At 32.7% G+C, this 20,037-nt stretch overlaps 3 protein-coding genes across 4 annotated transcripts; all 3 read right to left on the bottom strand.

Moving 5' to 3' along the window:
* Positions 1 to 415: 415 nt before the first annotated feature.
* On the bottom strand, positions 416 to 4,512 carry LOC146932955 (protein NRT1/ PTR FAMILY 8.3-like). The gene is made up of 5 exons (XM_085704679.1): positions 4,452 to 4,512; positions 3,650 to 3,755; positions 3,360 to 3,577; positions 2,714 to 3,270; positions 416 to 1,865 (listed from the first exon to the last, which is right to left on the bottom strand). Exons 1-5 carry the CDS (start codon positions 4,503 to 4,505, stop codon positions 1,043 to 1,045), a joined length of 1,758 nt encoding a protein of 585 aa, XP_085560805.1. The 5' UTR covers positions 4,506 to 4,512; the 3' UTR covers positions 416 to 1,042.
* A 1,567-nt stretch (positions 4,513 to 6,079) lies between these two features.
* LOC146932954 (protein NRT1/ PTR FAMILY 8.3-like) lies at positions 6,080 to 10,180 on the bottom strand. 2 transcript variants are annotated; one of them, XM_085704680.1, is made up of 5 exons: positions 9,908 to 10,169; positions 9,422 to 9,530; positions 8,991 to 9,208; positions 8,341 to 8,897; positions 6,080 to 7,198 (listed from the first exon to the last, which is right to left on the bottom strand). In XM_085704680.1, the coding sequence occupies exons 1-5, from the start codon at positions 9,908 to 9,910 to the stop codon at positions 6,376 to 6,378; spliced, it is 1,710 nt and encodes a 569-aa protein (XP_085560806.1). In that variant the 5' UTR covers positions 9,911 to 10,169; the 3' UTR covers positions 6,080 to 6,375. The 2 variants fall into 2 exon arrangements, with proteins under 2 accessions (XP_085560806.1, XP_085560807.1); XM_085704681.1 differs by lacking the exon at positions 8,991 to 9,208 and having other exon boundaries at positions 9,908 to 10,180.
* Positions 10,181 to 12,005: 1,825 nt separating this feature from the next.
* Positions 12,006 to 15,844, bottom strand: LOC146932953 (protein NRT1/ PTR FAMILY 8.3-like). Its single transcript, XM_085704673.1, has 5 exons — positions 15,775 to 15,844; positions 15,529 to 15,637; positions 15,096 to 15,313; positions 14,446 to 15,002; positions 12,006 to 13,302 (listed from the first exon to the last, which is right to left on the bottom strand). Exons 1-5 carry the CDS (start codon positions 15,832 to 15,834, stop codon positions 12,480 to 12,482), a joined length of 1,767 nt encoding a protein of 588 aa, XP_085560799.1. The 5' UTR covers positions 15,835 to 15,844; the 3' UTR covers positions 12,006 to 12,479.
* Between the last annotated feature and the right edge of the window lie 4,193 nt (positions 15,845 to 20,037).

Raw genomic sequence — 20,037 nt, 5'->3', positions numbered from 1 at the left:
GTTAACATGACCCTAAAGTTTATGATAAAAGCTTTAAGATTTGGTTTGTGTACTTTTTTTTTTTTGTCAAGTGGTTAGTGACTAGACTCACACACCATACGTGTGGAGAAGTGGGGAAATCCAACCCTGACCCCTTACAAACCAATGTTCATGAAGCCACCAACAGAGCTCCATTTTTATGATTGATTTGTGTACGCTTTTTATTTTTATTTTAAATTACTTATATAGAGCCTGTATATTTGTATTTGTATCAATCTTTAAAATTTGAAATAACAAGATTTCCAAGTTTCCATTCTCCGAGTTGTGATTACTCGTATTTTATTTCTTCCAATGAATTAAAATAAGAAGGCATACATAGAACAAGATATGATCACCACTCATAGAAAGGGATAAATATTGAATCTCAAACTCTTACTTTGAGCGACAACCAACTTCAGACATTGATCATTTCTACAACTATAACTGAATAGTCGTATGGAATGGGAACAAATCTGATTTTTATGCATTCATACGGTCCATAAGAATTCAAAGCCCCATATGATTTTCCAGAACTCCTTATATACATTTCTTTATTCCTATCCTAAAGTAGACCAGAAATGAATTCTACTTCTACCATTAGGTTTGTGTTACTGTGCTTATATCCAACTACAAATAACATTTTTGCCAAATGGAATGACGCATAAGTAAAAAATAAATTTGTGGATTCAGCACCGCACTTATGAATGACGTAAGTTTTGAGGAGCTAATCTGAACCATAAGTTGTTGAATGACTTCCAGTCTGCTTAATCATTTTGTCTCTGAATGAGCTCATAAGCTGAGTTTATTTGAAAGAATCTGCCTTTCAATGCCAGTGATTCGGCTATTCTTCTACTATAGTTATGTACAACATAGTAACTTGGAAAGTTCCATTCCAAAACCCCGTCTTCCCAAACTCCATTCCTTATTAGCATATATCTTTAATATACAGAGCAATATCCACAATGAAAGAACGAAATGTAAGCACATGCTTCCACTCCTAAGAGCAATAAATGCATGAAAAATCTTAAGAAACCTTCTTCTGTTTGTACATTTTGGCTGCAGTTATAAACACCAACATATTTAATAAGCTAAGTCCTGATATAATCAGAAAAAAGTAATCAAGATGTCCACTATTCAAGTTATCTGGAATCCATCCAGGCCTTCCTCCTTGTGTTGTGAAGTAAGTTACTATAGTAAGAATTAAAGAGCTCAAGTAATTCCCCAATGAAAAACTAAGGAGCGGCAGTGCACCACATAAAGTTCGCATAGCATCTGGTGATTCGTCATAGAAGAACTCAAGCTGCCCTATGAATGTGAATACCTCTGACGCGCCTAATAAGAAATATTGAGGTAGTTGCCATAACACACTAAGGGGTACAGCGACAGGTTTATCGACAAGGCCAAGCTCTCTTGCAAGCTGCAGACGCTTAATCTCCACAACAGCAGCTGCTAACATGCAAAGCCCAGAAATAAAATGGCCAATTCCTATTCTTTGAAACACAGAAATGCCCCTTTTCTTGCCTGTAAATTTCTTTCCAATAGGAACAAGTATCCTGTCGTAGACGGGGACCCACAAAACAACACTTACCACATCAAAGGTTGAGAGGGAAGCTGGGGATAATTTGAAGGTACCAATACTTGTATCCATCATAGTTCCTTGCTCCACAAACAATGTTGACATCTGGGCGTAGACAGCAGAAAAAATGATGCCAGTAGCCCAAATTGGAAACATGCGAATCAAGATTTTCAATTCCTCCACCTGTGTCACAGTGCAAAGCCTCCATGGATTAGAATAGTCACCACTTCTGTTGTCTGAATCAGACACTACAGCTGCTCTATCAAAATACCTTTATTTAAAAACACCAAGAAAAAGCAAAAAAAATAAATATATGGAGTTTTAGAAGGTCGTGAAGAGGAAGCCTTGTAGAAATTGAAATACTTTCAAGCTGTAGAAGATACTTCAGTCATTATCAACAATAGACTTAAGTAGGAAGCCAAGTTTTATAAAAAAAATGACCAAACTTCAAATTTTAGCACACAATTTCTCAGTGCAATAAAGACGGTCCACTAGAGAAAAATATATGTTTTACACAAACACGTGCCTAATCATGACGTATAAGAAAATGTGATACAATATGTGATACGCTTACGCAACTAGCGATCAGTCACTAGCATAAAATATATGTTTCCCTCTGCATCAAATGCTTATGAGTAAACTTACAGACAAAGTAAAGTGAAAAACATACAGGTATCTCTATGCATGTATATCACAAAATCAATATAATTTATACATGAGTTAGGTTCAGTTATCATGAAAAGGAGAAAATTGGCTACTTCCCTACAATCCATTGTGTGTTTCAATCACCACACACACACATATATTATTTCGATAATATCAGTTAACCTATCCTTTCAACCCTATTTTGGTGTGCCGAACAAGGCCTACGACTAGAAGTCTGGCTAATCTGTGGCTGCCAAATTAAACATAAACAGCTCCTATATTATTGGAGCAAGGTTCATATCTCACATATTCTCATAAACAACCAATTCCGCATTTCGAATCAGACAAATTGTACATCAACAAGAATAGTAGACAGAAATCCAACATATACAAGATACTCCTTTGCCTATATTGGAAAAATGAATAAAGCAAATAACACTAGGGGAGAAAAGAAAACTCAATGCAAAAAATTACCTGAGATCATCACGGTGCATCAGTTTGCGACTTCTCTCAAATTCAGATTTATTGTCAAGCATCTCATACAGGAGACTACTATCCTCGGGCACGACCAGATTCTGCTTCCGGACAGATGCTAACACAACCTGGCACATTCTTGTAATAGGGCTACCCATTGGTTTTTGAAACCTATAGAGAGAGGTGCCTAAAAAGAAACTTCCAACTGATAACCCCATAAATAAAGTAGGAATGCCAAATCCAAGACCCCATCCTGCATTATCTTGAACCCACACAACAAAGGTGCATGAAGCAATGGCACCTAGGTCGATAGAAAAGTAATACCAGTTGAAAAAGGAAGCCTTCTTAGCCCTTTCTTTGGAATCAGTATCATCAAACTGATCTGCCCCAAAAGGTGGAACACATGCTTTTACACCGCCAGTTCCTAGTGCAATTACATAGAGACCAAAGTAGAACACATAATATTGCATAGGACTAGCCGGAGGACATATCGAACTCAAACACTCAGCTGGCTTCAGCAATGGAACAGATGCAGAAAGAGTCAAGATACACAGCCCCTGCAAGAAACAACCATATCAGTATCACATATTAAAACGTGTAAAGACAATTATTGACTAGGAGAAGAAATGCAGCTTGAGTGTATTACAACAAAATAAATGATAGAGAAAATGGCAATTGTCCAGTATCGTCCCCAGTAACCATCTGCCAGAACAGCTCCAATGAGAGGTGTAAGATAACAAGTTCCCTGCCAGATGCCGACATTTCTTGCAGCAGAGGCGTTTCCTTCATGCAGTTTGGTGGTAAGATAGGTAACAAGGTTTGTTGCAATTCCAAAGAAAGCCAAACGTTCACAACATTCATTGCCTGTCATTTACATACATAAATGTAATAATAACAAAAATGGATCACCTAAAACGCAATGTAAAAAAATGATACCTAGAATAAATGGACATGCTCTCCAATTGCCGGTATTGTGCTTAATAGCAGGCCTCTGTCTATAATCAACTGAACCATCTCCTGTGTATTGTTTGCTCCTTTCATCCTAGAGAATTAAAATAAATAATCATCTCACAAAGCAAAATACCTAGCAAAACAGTCTTAAAATAAAATAACAAAACTCTAAAGTGACCAACTCACTTTAGAGTGTAAAGTGAATAATATCAACCGTTAATTTAAAAATTAAAGGTAGATATTATAGGGATATCATCGTCCCACCCACCCGTTTGAAAATTGGTCCACCATTGTAGAACTGGATCCCACAAAGTGTTGGAGCTAGCTTCAAAATACAGGTTGAAAACTAGAAAACAGATGATTGATTGTTCATACGAGACTGTTATGCCGGTAATTAGAATTAGTATTATTATACAGCATATAACAGGTGGTGAAGTAAGAACGTACTCCCATGAAGCAACGGATATGGAAATTTTGAACATTTGAACATAGTCATATATAACATATTTTGTTTTCATACTGTTATATTAACATGGATGTATGTAAGGGTGGGTGTTCGCATATTATCTTTTTGTTTTAAGCAACTTTAATTTATGAATTCAAATGAACGAGTATAACAAAAATGAAACGGATTAATGTTTCATAACTATAATAAAATAAAAAGTATTAAAATTAAATTTAATAAAAACAATCTTAACTGTCCGTGAATTATATCTCAGAATTAGTATTAATAAGGTAATTAAGCAAAGAAAAAAAAGAAGAAGAAGAAGAAGAAAGAGAAGAGAACCTGAAGAAGGGGTTGTTCAAGTTCAAGAATGTCGTCGTTGTCAACAGAAGCCATTATGAGCAAGAAGAGTAAGAAGTTAGAACTTAGAAGTAGTGACTATATGCTACCTGAAGTGTCCCTTTTAACTACAGTTCAAACCCACTTTTCAAACACCATTTCTTTTTCTTCACGTAATTTCAACCTTCTGGTGTGCCCAACTTTTTTATGGTTAGAGATTTATTTATTTCATTTCAATTGAGGTTAACAGGACTTATTCACACATTGTTAATTTACTAATTAATTTAAAAAGTTGCTATTTGTATTATAAAGTAATTTCATTAGATGTAAAAAAAACAAATTACATTGTTGATTTTTTTTTGAAGAAATAAAATTTACATTGTTGATGTATGTATACAAATTCGATTCAAATTAGTTAGTGATTAATTTTTTTACGATGACAGAATAAAATATTTTTATACCTGTATTCCATCAAATTATTTTTATTTATCTAGTAAGCCGACAAAGGGCGAGGTCGCAAAAAAAAAATTCACTTTAGCCACCTCTAAAAAATCACCTTTGATTTAAATAGTTCTTTTAATAATCAATTTTTTATTTTAGCCCCTATTTAAGAGTGCGTTTTTCTTCTTCCATAAGTCCTAGTTCAACGAGTAAAAATACCAAAATTTCTTTGCCGGACGTTGAGAACGAGATTCGAATCTCATCCATCCACTTGTGTGTGTGAGTCTCAATGGTTATTTGTTAATCTACTAAACAAATACGGTTTTTCCTTCTTTTTTTTTGTTACTATAAGTGTGGAGAACCGAAGAATATGTGGTATTATAAGTGTGGAGAACCAGGGAATATGTGGTATAAAACTCAGCCCTTACATACCACAATGTTCACGAAGCTACCAATCAAGTTACATTTACAACACAAAAATGTGGTTTTATTCCTTGCAAATATAGCACATTTTGTTTTTGATAGTTGCTATTTTGTTTTAGTAATGCAAAATTTATTACTATCGAAATTGAGACTATAATATTCATTTTAATCCTTATTTTGAAAGAGAGATGCAATATTCTATGTATTACAATTGTAATATGATAAAATTTTGCAAGGGTTTAAACAAAACAAATACAAAGAAAAACAAAAATGTTTTATCTGTAAGGACTAAAAACACAAAAATCAATTAAGGGACTAAATAGGTAATTTAGCCATTAAAATAAAATGACATACATAACAATATATGATCACCATTCATATAAAGGGTCAAAGGGATAACTAACTGTCCAACTCTTGCTTTGAGCCACAACCAACTTCTGACATTGATAATTTCGATTCGACCACTTCTACTGAATTTCTATGTATTCATATTCATATGGACCATATAATGCAGTCTATATGAATACAGACAGAGCCCCATGACTTTCCAGAATTCCTAAAGTAGACCAGAAACGAGTTCTACCATTAGGTGGCGTCCAACTACAAATAACATTTTTGCCAGGTGTAATGACAAGTAAAAAATAAATTATATGTGGATACACTGCTCTAGCAAAATACACAAGAGTTGATCATTTTGAGCAAAACTTCTCAATGATTACTTTCCAACCAAAAGCATTGAGCTTTTGAGAAACTAAATGAACCATAAGTTGTTGAATTCATGTCTGCTTGATCATCATGCCATTGAATGATCTTATATAAGTAGATTTTATTCGAAAGAATATGTCTTTCAATGCCAGCGGTTCAGCTTTCACAGCTGAGTACGAAGTATATTGCTCCCTAAAAACTTCTCCCATTAAAATAATTATTTATAACATGGTAAGTATAAAAAAAACCATACTGACCACATTTTCGTCCACTTTTCCAAACCCTTAATATCCACAATGAAAGAAGGAAATCTAATAAAATGCTTCCGGTCCTAAGAGCAACAAATTTTTTGAAAATCTTAAGAAGCCTTCTTTGGTTTGTATCTTTTGGCTGAAACTATGAACACTAACATATTCAATAAGCTAAGTCCAAATAAAAGCAGAAAATAATAATCAAGATGTCCCTTGTTCAAGTTATCTGGAATCCATCCAAGCCTTCCCCCTCGTGTTGTGAAGTAAGTTACTATAGTGAGAATGAAAGAGCTCAAGTAACTCCCCAATGAAAAATTAAGGAGCGGCAGTGCACCACATAAAGTTCGCATAGCATCTGGTGATTCTTCATAGAAGAACTCAAGCTGCCCAACAAATTGGAATATTTCAGCTGCTGCTAATATTAAATACTGAGGGATTTGCCATAACACGCTAAGGGGTACAGCGACAGGTTTATCAACAAGGTCAAGCTCTCTTGCAAGCTGCAGACGCTTAATCTCCACAACAGCAGCTGCTAACATGCAAAGCCCAGAAATAAAAAGGCCAGTTCCTATTCTTTGAAACACAGAAATACCTCTTTTCTTGCCTGTAAATTTCTTTGCAATAGGAACAAATATCCTGTCGTAGACGAGGACCCACAAAACAACACTTCCCACCTCAAAGGTTGAGAGGGAAGCTGGGGATAATTTGAAGGTACCAATACTTGTATTCATCATAGTTCCTTGCTCCACAAACAATGTTGACATCTGGGCATAGACAGAAGAATAAATGATGCCAGTAGCCCAAATTGGAAACATGCGAATCAAGATTTTCAATTCCTCCACCTGTGTCACGGTGCAAAGCCTCCATGGATTAGAATAGTCACCGCTTCTTTTCTCCGAATCAGATACTACAGCTGCTCTATCAAAAAACCTTTATTTCAAAACACCAAGAAAAAACAAAAAAGGAGGTTTAGAAGGTCGTTAATAGGAAGCCATGTTGTAGTTAAAAGTGTTCTTAAGCTAGGGAGGATACTTAAGTCATTATCAACAACACATTATTAGTAGGAAGACTTTTTTTATAAAAAATGTCAACACTTCAAATTTTAGCATACAATTTCTCAGTGCAATAACGACAGTCTACTAGAAAAAATCTGACATGCAATCTACCCTACAAAACTGTCAAAGATGACAATATTCGTTCAGTGGAGGAGAGGAGAAACAAGAAACAAAAAAATCTGATTTTAGTATACTGGAAGGATCAATCTTGCCATAAATCTCAAATAATTTTCACCCTTGGAAAAAATTGATTGAATAAAACTAGTTCATGGACAGATTATATGCAGTAAACAAGATAGTAAATATTGTACAATCATTTCAAACAGTCCAGATTAGGAGTCAATTATATGAAAAATTGAGTCATCAAATGAAAAAATTATTTTACTCAAACTCGTCTTAATCATGACTTCTAAAAATATGTGATACAATACATGATACACAACTGGCGACCAGTCATCGGAATTAAAATACATGCTTCCTTCCTCATCAAATGATTATAAGTAATAAGTGATGTAAACTTACCGACGAAGTGAAAAGCACAGAAGTCTCTGTATCCATGTAGATCTCAAAATTAATATACATCATACATAAATTAAGGTTCAATTATATCATGAAAAGGAGGCAACTGGCAAGTGCCTTGCAATCCATTGTGTTTCAAACACCAAAAACACACACATACATACAAACATTTGTATATATTATTTGAGTACCTTGATTCTATTTTTTAGCCCTATTTTGATGTTCCGAACAGGTCCTAAAACTAGAAGTCTGACTAATCTGTAGCTGCCAAATTAGACCCAAACATAAACAAACAATTCCTATAACATTTTGCAGGGTTCATATCACACATTTTCTCATAAACAAACAATTCCACATTTGATATCAGACAAATGACACATCAACAAGAATAGTAGATAGAAATCCAACATATACATGATACTCCTTTGTCTATATTGGAACCATGGATAAATCCAATAACACTAAGGCAGAAAAGAAAGCTCAGAGTGAAAACATTACCTGAGATCATCATGATGCTTCAGTTTGCGACTTTTTTCAACTCCGGATTTCTGGTCAGGCGTCTCATACAGGAGACTACTATCCTCAGGCACGACCAGATTCTGCTTCCGGACAGATGCTAACACAACCTGGCACAATCTTGTAATAGGGCTACCCTTTGGTTTCTGAAACCTATAGAGAGGAGTGCCTAAAATGAAACTTCCAACGGATAATCCCATAAATAAAGCAGGAATTCCAAATCCAAGGCCCCATCCTGCATTATCTTGAATCCACACAATGAGGCTGCATGATACAATGGCACCTAGGTAGATAGAAAAGTAATACCAATTGAAATAGGAAGCCTTCTTGGCACTTTCCTTGGAATCAGTATCATCAAACTGATCTGCCCCAAAAGATAGCACACACGCTTTTACACCACCAGTCCCTAACGCAATTATGTAGAGGCCCAAGTAGAACACAAAATATTGCATAGGAGCTGCCGGAGGACATAGTGAACCCAAACACTCAGCTGGCTTCAACGGTGGAACAGATGCCGAAAGAGTCAAAATACTCATCCCCTGCAAGAAACGGCCATATCAGTATCACATATTAAAATGTGTAAATACTATTATTCACTAAGAGAAGAAATGTATGTATCTTAAGTGCATTACAACAAAGTAAATCATGGAGAAAACAGCGATTGTCCAGTATCTTCCCAAGTAACCATCGGCCAGAATAGCTGCAATGAGAGGTGTAAGATAACAAGTTCCTTGCCAGATGCTGACATTTCTCGCAGCAGACGCGTTATTTTCGTGTAGTTTGGTGGTAAGATAGGTAACAAGGTTTGTTGCAATACCGAAAAAAGCCAAACGTTCGCAACATTCATTGCCTGTAATTTACATACATAAATGCAATAATATGATACTATGTTAAAAGTTTCCCAAATTGGATGAGAGATTGCCTGAACAACTGTTTATAAGTGCGGACAGTCTTCACCTTAAAAGCCGATTTAGCAACCACAAATTATAAGATACTAACAAAAATGAAAAATCTAAAACATAACAGAAATATAAGGGCAGTTTATGTAAAAAATAAAAGATACCTAGAATAAATGGACAAGCTCTCCATTTGCCAGTATTGGCCTTAAGAGCAGGCCTATGTTTATGATCAACTGAACCATCTCCTGTGTATTGTTGTTCGTTCGATTCATCCTTAGAAATATATAAATAAATAAATAAATAAATAATATGACAAAGCAAAATACGTGAAAAGGAGATGAAATTACAGGGCAAAAGCTCAAGGGAAAAGACAACTAAAGGCCCATGGGGAAACAAATAGCTGCAGAATCAGCCATCGAGGCGAAGACAAAAAAAGCATATGAATAAAATAAAATGATAGAACATAGAAGGAATAGATATATATATATATATGTTTTTGTTTTTATTCTTGAAATTGAGTTTATTTGTTGTATTATTTTATCAAAGACAAAGACGTCACTTGTTAAAACAAATCTCAGTAAGACGTGAAAGGACAATGGAATAGAACAGACGAAAGAGTGGTAGGTAAAAGAGTGAGTGATCCCCAGTACCATTTTGCGAGATTGAAAAGGAGTTGTAACTGTTTTTTCACTTCAGATTTTATGGCCTAAAATTAGAATTAGAAGAATCGATAGTATATGTACTTGTTAGTGGCTACAATATAGGAAAACTTGATTAAAATTGTATGGTGACTCATACATATGGACCATATAATGCAGTCGTGATTTTCCAGAATTCCCGGTATACATTTTCTTTAAAGTAGACCAGAAACAAGTTCTACCATTAGGTGGCGTAACCGTACTTGTTTACACCCAACTACAACTAACATTTTTCCGGGTGTAATGACATGTTACATTACAAGTAAAAATAAAAATTACATTAGAGGTTTTTTATTTATTTATTTGTAACACTCTTTATCTATTTTTTTCCGTTTAAATCATTTATCTCTAATAAAAGCACACATAAATCTTTTATCTCATTTTTATTAAAAAAATACATAATCTTGTTTTTTTAAATATATTTTTAATAAAAATAAAAAAATTCCAGAAATAAGATGAATCTTCATCTTCTTCCTTTAAATCTTCATCTTCTTCGTTTGAATTTTCGTCATTTTTCTTGATTCAAAATTTTTTCACACAAATATATCTCCAAATACATGAATTTATGTTATGTTTACTTCAAATCTTCTTCTAAACACAAAAATTAAAACCCTCAAATTTGGTTGTTTTGATTTTTAAAAAAGAGAAAATATTATTAATGGATCTCAGAACCTCAAATTCTCAACCGGATGATTCAAATTCATGATTGTCTTTTTCTTCTGGAATTCTCGCGTGTGAAGGCATAATTTTGCTTCCGTAGGGACTGTCATTCTATGCTTTGCTAGTTTGCTATGTGGATCGAAGTGCTGCATTTGCAGATTTTGCTATTGTTATGGTTCATTGTAATTTTCATTTGTGTCAAGTCTTTCTACTTGGTTTTGGTTGTTCAAAATCGGCTTTTGTAAATGCACCTGCGGCTAAGAAGATTTGAGGTAAATATAAGTTTGATGATATTTGGAGATATATTTGTGTAAAATTAAATTTGATTTAAGAAAAATGATGAAGATTCAAATGAAGAAGATGAAGATTCAAAGGAAGAAGATGAAGTTGATGAATATGTTCATCTTATTTCTGGAATTTTTTTTTTTTTAATTTTAATAAAAATATATTTTAAAAAATAAAATTATGGATTTTTTTTTTAAAAAATGAGAAAAAAGATTTACGTGTTTTTATGAGAGATAAAAGACTTAAACGAAAAAACAAATAGATAAAAGATCAAGGTGTTACAAATTTATAAGATAAAAGACCTTCAATGTATTTTTGCAAAATAGTTGTACAATTATCATTTCTCCATAAATTATACTTGGATACACGCTCTTGCAAAATGCTCCCTCCCGTCTAAATTTAACACATTTTAAATGAGTCTTTTGTTGATTTCACACTTATTAAAAAAATGTATTAGTGAGGAGAGACAAAAATGGTTTTAAACTCCTTTAAAAAAAATGGTTTTAAACTGTTGCGGAACCAGAAAAAATAGTTTGGGTGAGCCAATAAAAGTGTGACTAAAAAGCACTATACTTTAAAAAATAAATTACATAGTTTACTACTACTATAAATTATAAATCTTTTTTTTTTGTAATACAACTATTACAACAACAACAACAACAACGCCTTATCCCACTAAGTGGGGTCGGCTATGTAATACAACTATTAATTGAAGAAATTTTCAATTGACAAAACATTATAAAGGAGTTTTGAAACCCAAAAAAATAGAAGGTTTGTAAACCTCCGCTACTTAACCAAGTATAAGCACGACAAAAATCACATGTCACTTTTAGAACAGTTGAAAAATTGTTTAAAAACTCGTAAAATAGACCCATGATTTTTAATTTTTTTATTTTATAGGTGGGTCACTACACCAATTAGTGGAGATTTAGGTCCGTCGAACACTAAAACCGCCGTAAAATTGTTTAAAATCACGCAAAATAGACATACAATCATTAATTTTTTAATACCCACCCCATCCCATGAAGGACTCTGCCCTTAGTTTTAAATGCTCTTGTCAAATATTGATTCATTTACCATTATCATAAATGCAAAATGAAATATATTGAATTGGAAGTGAAATAGATCAATTAATTTAAAAACAATATTTATTACAAAAAGACTCGCTTAATAAAGGACAAAGGGAGTACACATTAGTTGAACATTTTGAGCGAAGATTTCTCAATGATTACTTTCCAACCAAAAGCATTGAGCTTTTGAGAAGCTAAATGAACCATAAGTTGTTGACTTCCTATCTGCTTGATCATCATGCCATTGAATGATCTTATAAGTAGATTTTATTCGAAAGAATATGCCTTTCAATGCCAGCGATTCAGCTTTCACAGTTGAGAGTACAAAGTATATTGCTCACTAAGAATTTCTCCCATTAAAATAATTATCTATAACATGGTAAGTTTAAAAAAAAACCCATACTATCCACATTTTCATCTACTTTTCGAAATCCAAAATATCCACAATGAAAGAAGGAAATATCAGAAAATGCCTCCACTCCTAAGATCAACAAAATTTTTGAAAAATCTTAAGAAGCCTTCTTTGGTTTGTATATTTTGGCTGCAATTATGAACACTAACATATTCAATAAGCTAAGTCCAGATAAAAGCAGAAAATAATAATCAAGATGTCCTTTGTTCAAGTTATCTGGAATCCATCCAAGCCTTCCTCCTTTTGTTGTGAAGTAAGTTACTATAGTAAGAATGAAAGAGCTCAAGTAATTCCCCAATGAAAAATTAAGAAGCGGCAATGCACCACATATAGTCCGCATAGCATCTGGTGATTCTTCGTAGAAAAACTCAAGCTGCCCAACAAATGTGAATATTTCTGCTGCTCCTAATATTAAATACTGAGGGATTTGCCATAACACACTAAGGGGTACAGCCACAGGTTTATCAACAAGGTCAAGCTCTCTTGCAAGCTGCAGACGCTTAATCTCCACAACAGCAGCTGCTAACATGCAAAGCCCAGAAATAAAAAGGCCAATTCCTATTCTTTGAAACACAGAAATGCCCCTTTTCTTGCCTGTAAATTTCTTTACAATAGGAACAAGTATCTTGTCGTAGACGGGGACCCACAAAACAACACTTGCCACCTCAAAGGTTGAGAGGGAAGCAGGGGATAATTTGAAGGAACTGATGTTTGTGTCCATCATAGTTCCTTGCTCCACAAACAATGTTGACATCTGGGCGTAGACAGAAGAAAAAATGATGCCAGTAGCCCAAATTGGAAACATGCGAATCAAGATTTTCAATTCCTCCACCTGTGTCACGGTGCAAAGCCTCCATGGATTAGAATAGTCACCGCTTCTTCTCTCCGAATCGGATACTACAGCTGCTCTATCAAAAAACCTTTATTTCAAAACACCAAGAAAAGACAAAAAAGGAGGTTTAGAAGGTCGTTAATAGGAAGCCCTGTTGTAGTTAAAAGTGTTCTTACGCTAGGGAGGATACTTAAATCATTATCAACAATACATTATTATTAGTAGGAAAACTTTTTCTATAAAGAATGTCAACACTTCAAATTTTAGAATACAATTTCTCAGTGCAATAACGACAGTCTACTAGAAATAATTTGACATGCAATCTACCCTACAAAACTGTCAAAGATGACAATATTCGTTCAGTGGAGGAGAGGAGAAACAAGAAACAAAAAAATCTGATTTTAGTATACTGGAAGGATCAATCTTGCCATAAATCTCAAATAATTTTCACCCTTGGAAAAAATTGATTGAATAAAACTAGTTCATGGACAGATTATATGCAGTAAACAAGATAGTAAAGATTGTACAATCATTTCAAACAGTCCAGATTAGGAGTCAATTATATGAAAAATTGAGTCATTAAAGGAAAAAATTATTTTACTCAAACTCTTGTCTTAATCATGACTTCTAAAAATATGTGATACAATACATGATACACAACTGGCAACCAGTCATCGGAATTAAAATACATACTTCCTTCCTCATCAAATGATTATAAGTAACAAGTAATGTAAACTTACGGACAAAGTGAAAAGCACAAGAGTCTCTGTATCCATGTAGATCTCAAAATTAGTATACATCATACATAAATTAGGGTTCAATTATATCATTAAAAGGAGGCAACTGGCAAATGCCCTGCAATCCATTATGTTCCAAACACCACAAACAAACACACACATACATACATTGGTATATATTATTTGACTACCTTGATCCTATTTTTTAGCCCTATTTCGATGTTCCGAACAGGTCCTAAAACTAAAAGTATGACTAATCTGTAGCTGCCAAATTAGACCCAAACATAAATAACTCCTATAACATTTTGCAGGGTTCGTATCACACATTTTCTCATAAACAAACAATTCCACATTTGATATCAGACAAATGACACATCAACAAGAATATCAGATAGAAATCCAACATATACAAGATACTCCTTTGTCTATATTGGAACAATGGATAAATCCAATGACATTAAGGCAGAAACGAAAGCTCAAAGTAAAAACATTACCTGAGATCATCATGATGCTTCAGTTTGCGACTTTTTTCAACTCCGGATCTCTTGTCAGGCGTCTCATACAGGAGACTACTATCCTCAGGCAGAACCAGATTCTGCTTCCGGACAGATGCTAACAAAACCTGGCACAATCTTGTAATAGGGCTACCCTTTGGTTTCTGAAACCTGTAGAGAGGGGTGCCTAAAATGAAACTTCCAACGGATAATCCCATAAATAAAGCAGGAATTCCAAATCCAAGGCCCCATCCTGCATTGTCTTGAATCCACACAATGAGGCTGCAGGATGCAATGGCACCTAGGTATATAGAAAAGTAATACCAATTGAAATAGGAAGCCTTCTTGGCACTTTCCTTGGAATCAGTATCATCAAACTGATCTGCCCCAAAAGATAGCACACACGCTTTCACACCACCAGTCCCTAGTGCAATTACATAGAGACCCAAGTAGAACACAAAATATTGCATAGGAGCTGCCGGAGGACACATTGAACCCAAACACTCATCTGGCTTCAACAGTGGAATAGATACCGAAAGAGTCAAAATACTCATCCCCTGCAAGAAACAACCATATCAGTATCACATATTAAAACATGTAAAGACTATTATTGACCAGGAGAAGAAATGTATGTATCTTAGGTGCATTACAACAAAGTAAATCATGGAGAAAACAGCGATTGTCCAGTATCTTCCCAAGTAACCATCGGCCAGAATAGCTGCAATGAGAGGTGTAAGATAACAAGTTCCTTGCCAGATGCTGACATTTCTTGCAGCAGACGCGTTACTTTCGTGTAATTTTGTGGTAAGATAGGTAACAAGGTTTGTTGCAATACCAAAGAAAGCCAAACGTTCGCAACATTCATTGCCTGTAATTTACATACATAAACGCGATAGCATGACACTATGTTAAAAGAGTCCCAAATTTGATGAGAGATTGCCTGAACACTCTTCATCACCTTACAAGCGGGGGGTTTTGTGGGGCCCAGCCACAAATTCTAAGATACGAATAAAAATGAAAAATAAATCTAAAACATAACAGAAATATAAGGGCAGTTTATGTAAAAAATAAAATAAAAGATACCTAGAATAAATGGACAAGCTCTCCAATTGCCAGTATTGGCTTTAAGAGCAGGCCTTTGTTTATGGTCAACTGAACCATCTCCTGTGTATTCTTGTTCGTTCGTTTCATCCTTTGAAAATATAAATATAAATAAATAAATATATAAATACGTGAGAAAGAGATGAAATGAAATTATTATTACTAATATGATATGAAGGTAATAAATTAAGCGAAGAAATGATAAAGAATAAGGAAGGAGAAGAGAACCTGAAGAAGAGGTTGTTCGTGATCGTGTACCGGAATGTGGTCGTCGTGAACGGAACCCATGATATTATGTGAGTATTATTTTCAATTAAGCGATGTATATGGATTGGATGGATGGAAAATAAAGAATTATTTCATTTTGTTCTATTCTATCAATGCGTACGAAGAAGATTATATTGATGATGCGGGCCCCACCAATGTTATATGAAACAACAAAAGCCTTGGGACTCGCGTCGGTCTCACACCGGTTCGTGGGTCTTTATCAGTTGAGATTTTTATCATTTGTGGTTTAGATGAGACTTGAGAGCCTTTACGTGGCTCACAATAACTTATTTTCTTTCTTAAGGGAATAACAAATCATTTTTGTTTTGTTCATATGCCACCCCTACATGTGATATAGCCGACATAATCAACGTGAATGTTTAAACGGTGTCTTTTGTTCCCAAGTTAAATAACCAAAATAACCAAGTTTAATTAAAGAGAAATGATATTTGAACATCCATTTTATGACAATTTTTGTGACAATTTTTACAAATACTTAAAAGTTAAAACTTATATTTTAAAATAAAATTTTTGTTTATTGATATTTAACTATTGTTTTTAAGCACGGGTCAAGATTCTAATCTAAAAAAAAAAAATCACGGGTCAAGGTTCTAATCTAAAAATTTATTTTAATGACTAAATTGATCGGCGCGAAAATTATGAAATACGATGAGTCTTCGTTCAATAATTTATTACTCTGAAGATAAACTTTAACTTTTAACTTCATTTCATACCCCTTTTAATTCAAACATTTGTCACTTTCCATTCTCATGTGCTTCCAACCTTATCATCTAAACAAATAAACAAATATATTTAGTAGTAGTTTAAAGTTAATATAGTTTTTCTTAATAAGATAAGATATTATGGATACAAAATCTGTAGTAATTGATCTCAATCAAAGAACTTTTTGGACAAAAAAATATTATACTAATTCATAAAATATAATTTATATGTATGAAAAATGTTTTCAACATTCTCTTTTCAACTCTAACATTAAATTTTCGATTAGGTGAAATCAATATGGATTTTTATCGTTTTACCATATAAGATTCATTCCCAAATTGTACCAAAAAAAAATAAAAAATTCATTCCCAAATGTGAACCAACATTAATATCATTTAATGAAAGAGCTAGTATAAAGATACTGTTAGAAAAAGAATATACCATTCCTTTATTTTATCACGATAAGACATTACTCGTCAAACAAAAAAATCACTGACTCAGGTATAGTTTTGGTCAGGCTTTTTTACGGTCTAAAAGCTCCTTTAAAACAAAGTTAAAATAAAGTCCTTTAAGAAAGAAGCTAAAGCTGTTTGGTTTCGCTATTTTTTTTAGTTTTAAAGTTATTTTTAAGTTAAAAGTTGTTTGGCAAAATATTGTACAAAACTTACTTTTCGACAATTTATTTCACAAGCACCTCTCTTCAAATCACACTGGGAACTTTTTTTTTTACTATTCATATTTCAATATGTTTTTTTCTTCCATTTAATTTTTTTTGAACCGGTCCATTTAATTTTTTTTTAAAGAGGGTCCATTTAATTTTATTATCTATTTTTGAAGGAATTTATTATCTTTTTATCACTTATATATTTAATTTTAATATCGTTTAATTATCACAACCTATCAAATATTTTTATTCACGTTGTCATTGAAGACACCAAATATTTTTATTCCTGAAAAATATATACACACATATTAGCGATAAGAGTAATACTCTATGTCCGTCTGTCTGTTTTTTTTTTTGTTACGCTAATGCTTATAATTTTTTTTAGTGTTGTGTATTACGTATAATTATTTTTATAAAATTTTGATTTTAATTAAAAGTACAGGTATAGATGCCCAAAAAAATTATACTTATATATATTTTGCACATTTATATTGTAACAAACTATGCATATCTTTTTCTTATTAAAAAAACTAAACATATCTGTTTCAATGACACCAACATTGTAACAAATATAATATCATATAATATGAATTCTTATCTTTTGAATGACACCAACAATATGGTATTCTTATAACCAAATTTGTTATAGAGTATAATTGGAAAAGAAAAAACCAACTATTCTCTTTATATATACACACACCATATACGTATTACAGATATATTCTTCAGCACCACAATTCTTTCACTGAGGCAGACGAACATATTATGCAACACTAAAAAAAATTATATGCATTAGCGTAACAAAAAAATAGACAAACGAACATAAAGTATTATTCTAAACTCTAATGTGTGTGTGTATATTTGCGAGGTTGAAGAAAGGGAATAAAAATATTTGGTGTCATTCAATAACAGCGTGAATAAAAATATGAGCGAAGTTTTGATGATTAAACGATATTGAAATTAAATATATAAGTGATAAAAAGATAATATAATTCCTTCAAAAAAAAGATAATAAACTTAAATGGACCATACTTCAAAAAAAATAATTAAATGGACCGGTCCAAAAATTAATATTAAATGAAAGATAAAAGCATATTGAAATATAAATATTAAAAAATTAAAAAAATGTTCCCAGTGTAGGTTGAAAAGAGGTGCTTGTGAAATAAATTGTCGAGAAGTAGTTTTTTGAAGTAAAATTCAACAACTTTGGCTAAAGCTCATTCCATTCAATTTTATGCATAAAAAAAGTACTTTTTTAATAAGTAACTTAATTGATATTGTGTTTGGTCTAGATTCTCCTTAAAAACGTAGAGAAGCTGAAAAAAAGTCAGGTCAAACGGTACCTCAAAGAATAAGGCCAACGAAGCAAATAGGCAATCGCTCTAGCCTTTAAACATTTTTTTATTTTTATAATCAACTTTTGCTTTAATAATGTTTTTAGATACTGTAAATAGGTCCTCGTGAGCTTAGCTCAGTTGGTATGGATAATGCATAAAATATGCAAGGTCCTGGATTCGAATCCCGAACACCACCAAAGATACTGTAAATACACCATTATTTTAATATACCGTAAATACACCATTATTATACCGTAAATACACCATTATTTTAATTTTTAATCCAACGCCTGAAAAAAAAATGTTTTGTTTTGGTCCTTTCATTTTCAAATATTCAAGTTTTTTTTGTCAAAAAAAAAACATACACATTATTGTTTTTAATCATTGCTATTTTGTTTTAGTCCTTGTGAAACGTGTTCATACAGAAATTAATCAATGTTATATTTATTTTAATCCTTAATTGAAAGAATAAAATCAATTATTCTATGTGATCAATTCTAATATGACAAAATTTTGCATGGACTAGAACAAAACGATAAGAATAAAAAATGAAAAACTGGTATTTTTGTTTTAATGATAAAGACTAAATATAGATATAAATGATTAAATATGTTTTTATCCCTATAATTGGCATAAATTTTATCTTTAGTTTTTTTGTCACGACTTTTAATCTTTATTTTTAAGTCAACTGATATGCACCCTTCGCATTTTTTAATAAATTTTTTTCATAAATATTTAGAATGTTATAACAATTTGTCCCACAAATTTTTTGAAATTTCAACAAAATATATAAATTATATATGAATTTTAAACGCTCCAAAGACATGAGCAGATCGACATGAAGCTCCACTTGAGATCGCAAACTCATCGATCTCACATAAAATATGGTATATATGTAAGGATTAATAAAAATGTTATAACTTTTTCGCGTTAAGGCTTTGTTTGAGAGATTTGAGGGGAGGGGAATGGAAGACTTTAGAGGGTGAGAAATATAGAGAAAAATTAAGATTGTTTTTCACATTTTTCAAAAAAAGTTGTTTAATATATAATGATAAATTAATGCTTATGATTACTATATTTTAAATTTTAATAATATTATAACAGTATAAATTAAATTTTGAAGAATTTATATAAACCCTTCAAAACCTTACTCCAATATAATGTTTGAATTCTCCTAAATGAGGAGAGTTGTGTTATGAAAAAACAATTTCCCCCAAAACTCTCCCCTCACATTGTCCTCTATTTCTTTCACTTGCTCATTCCTTTATTTCCAAATCCCTCTGCCACATCCCCCTCCAAACTCGCAAACAAAGCTTAAAAGTCTCATGTATTAATAAATCTTATTTTTAACTAGTATTATCTCAATAAAAATTAAATGGATTAATCTTATTATTGATTAAAACAGAAATGTTGAATGAAATCGATTGCATAAAAATATTCAAGAAGATCAACCTTCTTTTTTTATTCATAACTAGTGAAAAGACGTGTCCGTCTTTCCGC

The sequence above is a fragment of the Medicago sativa genome, chromosome 4 (assembly GCF_051527215.1).
Source record: "Medicago sativa cultivar Bolivia chromosome 4, Bolivia_mono, whole genome shotgun sequence".
NCBI lineage: Eukaryota > Viridiplantae > Streptophyta > Magnoliopsida > Fabales > Fabaceae > Medicago > Medicago sativa.
Note: the sequence above shows the minus strand (reverse complement) of the source record. Positions and strands in the feature narration are given on the sequence as shown.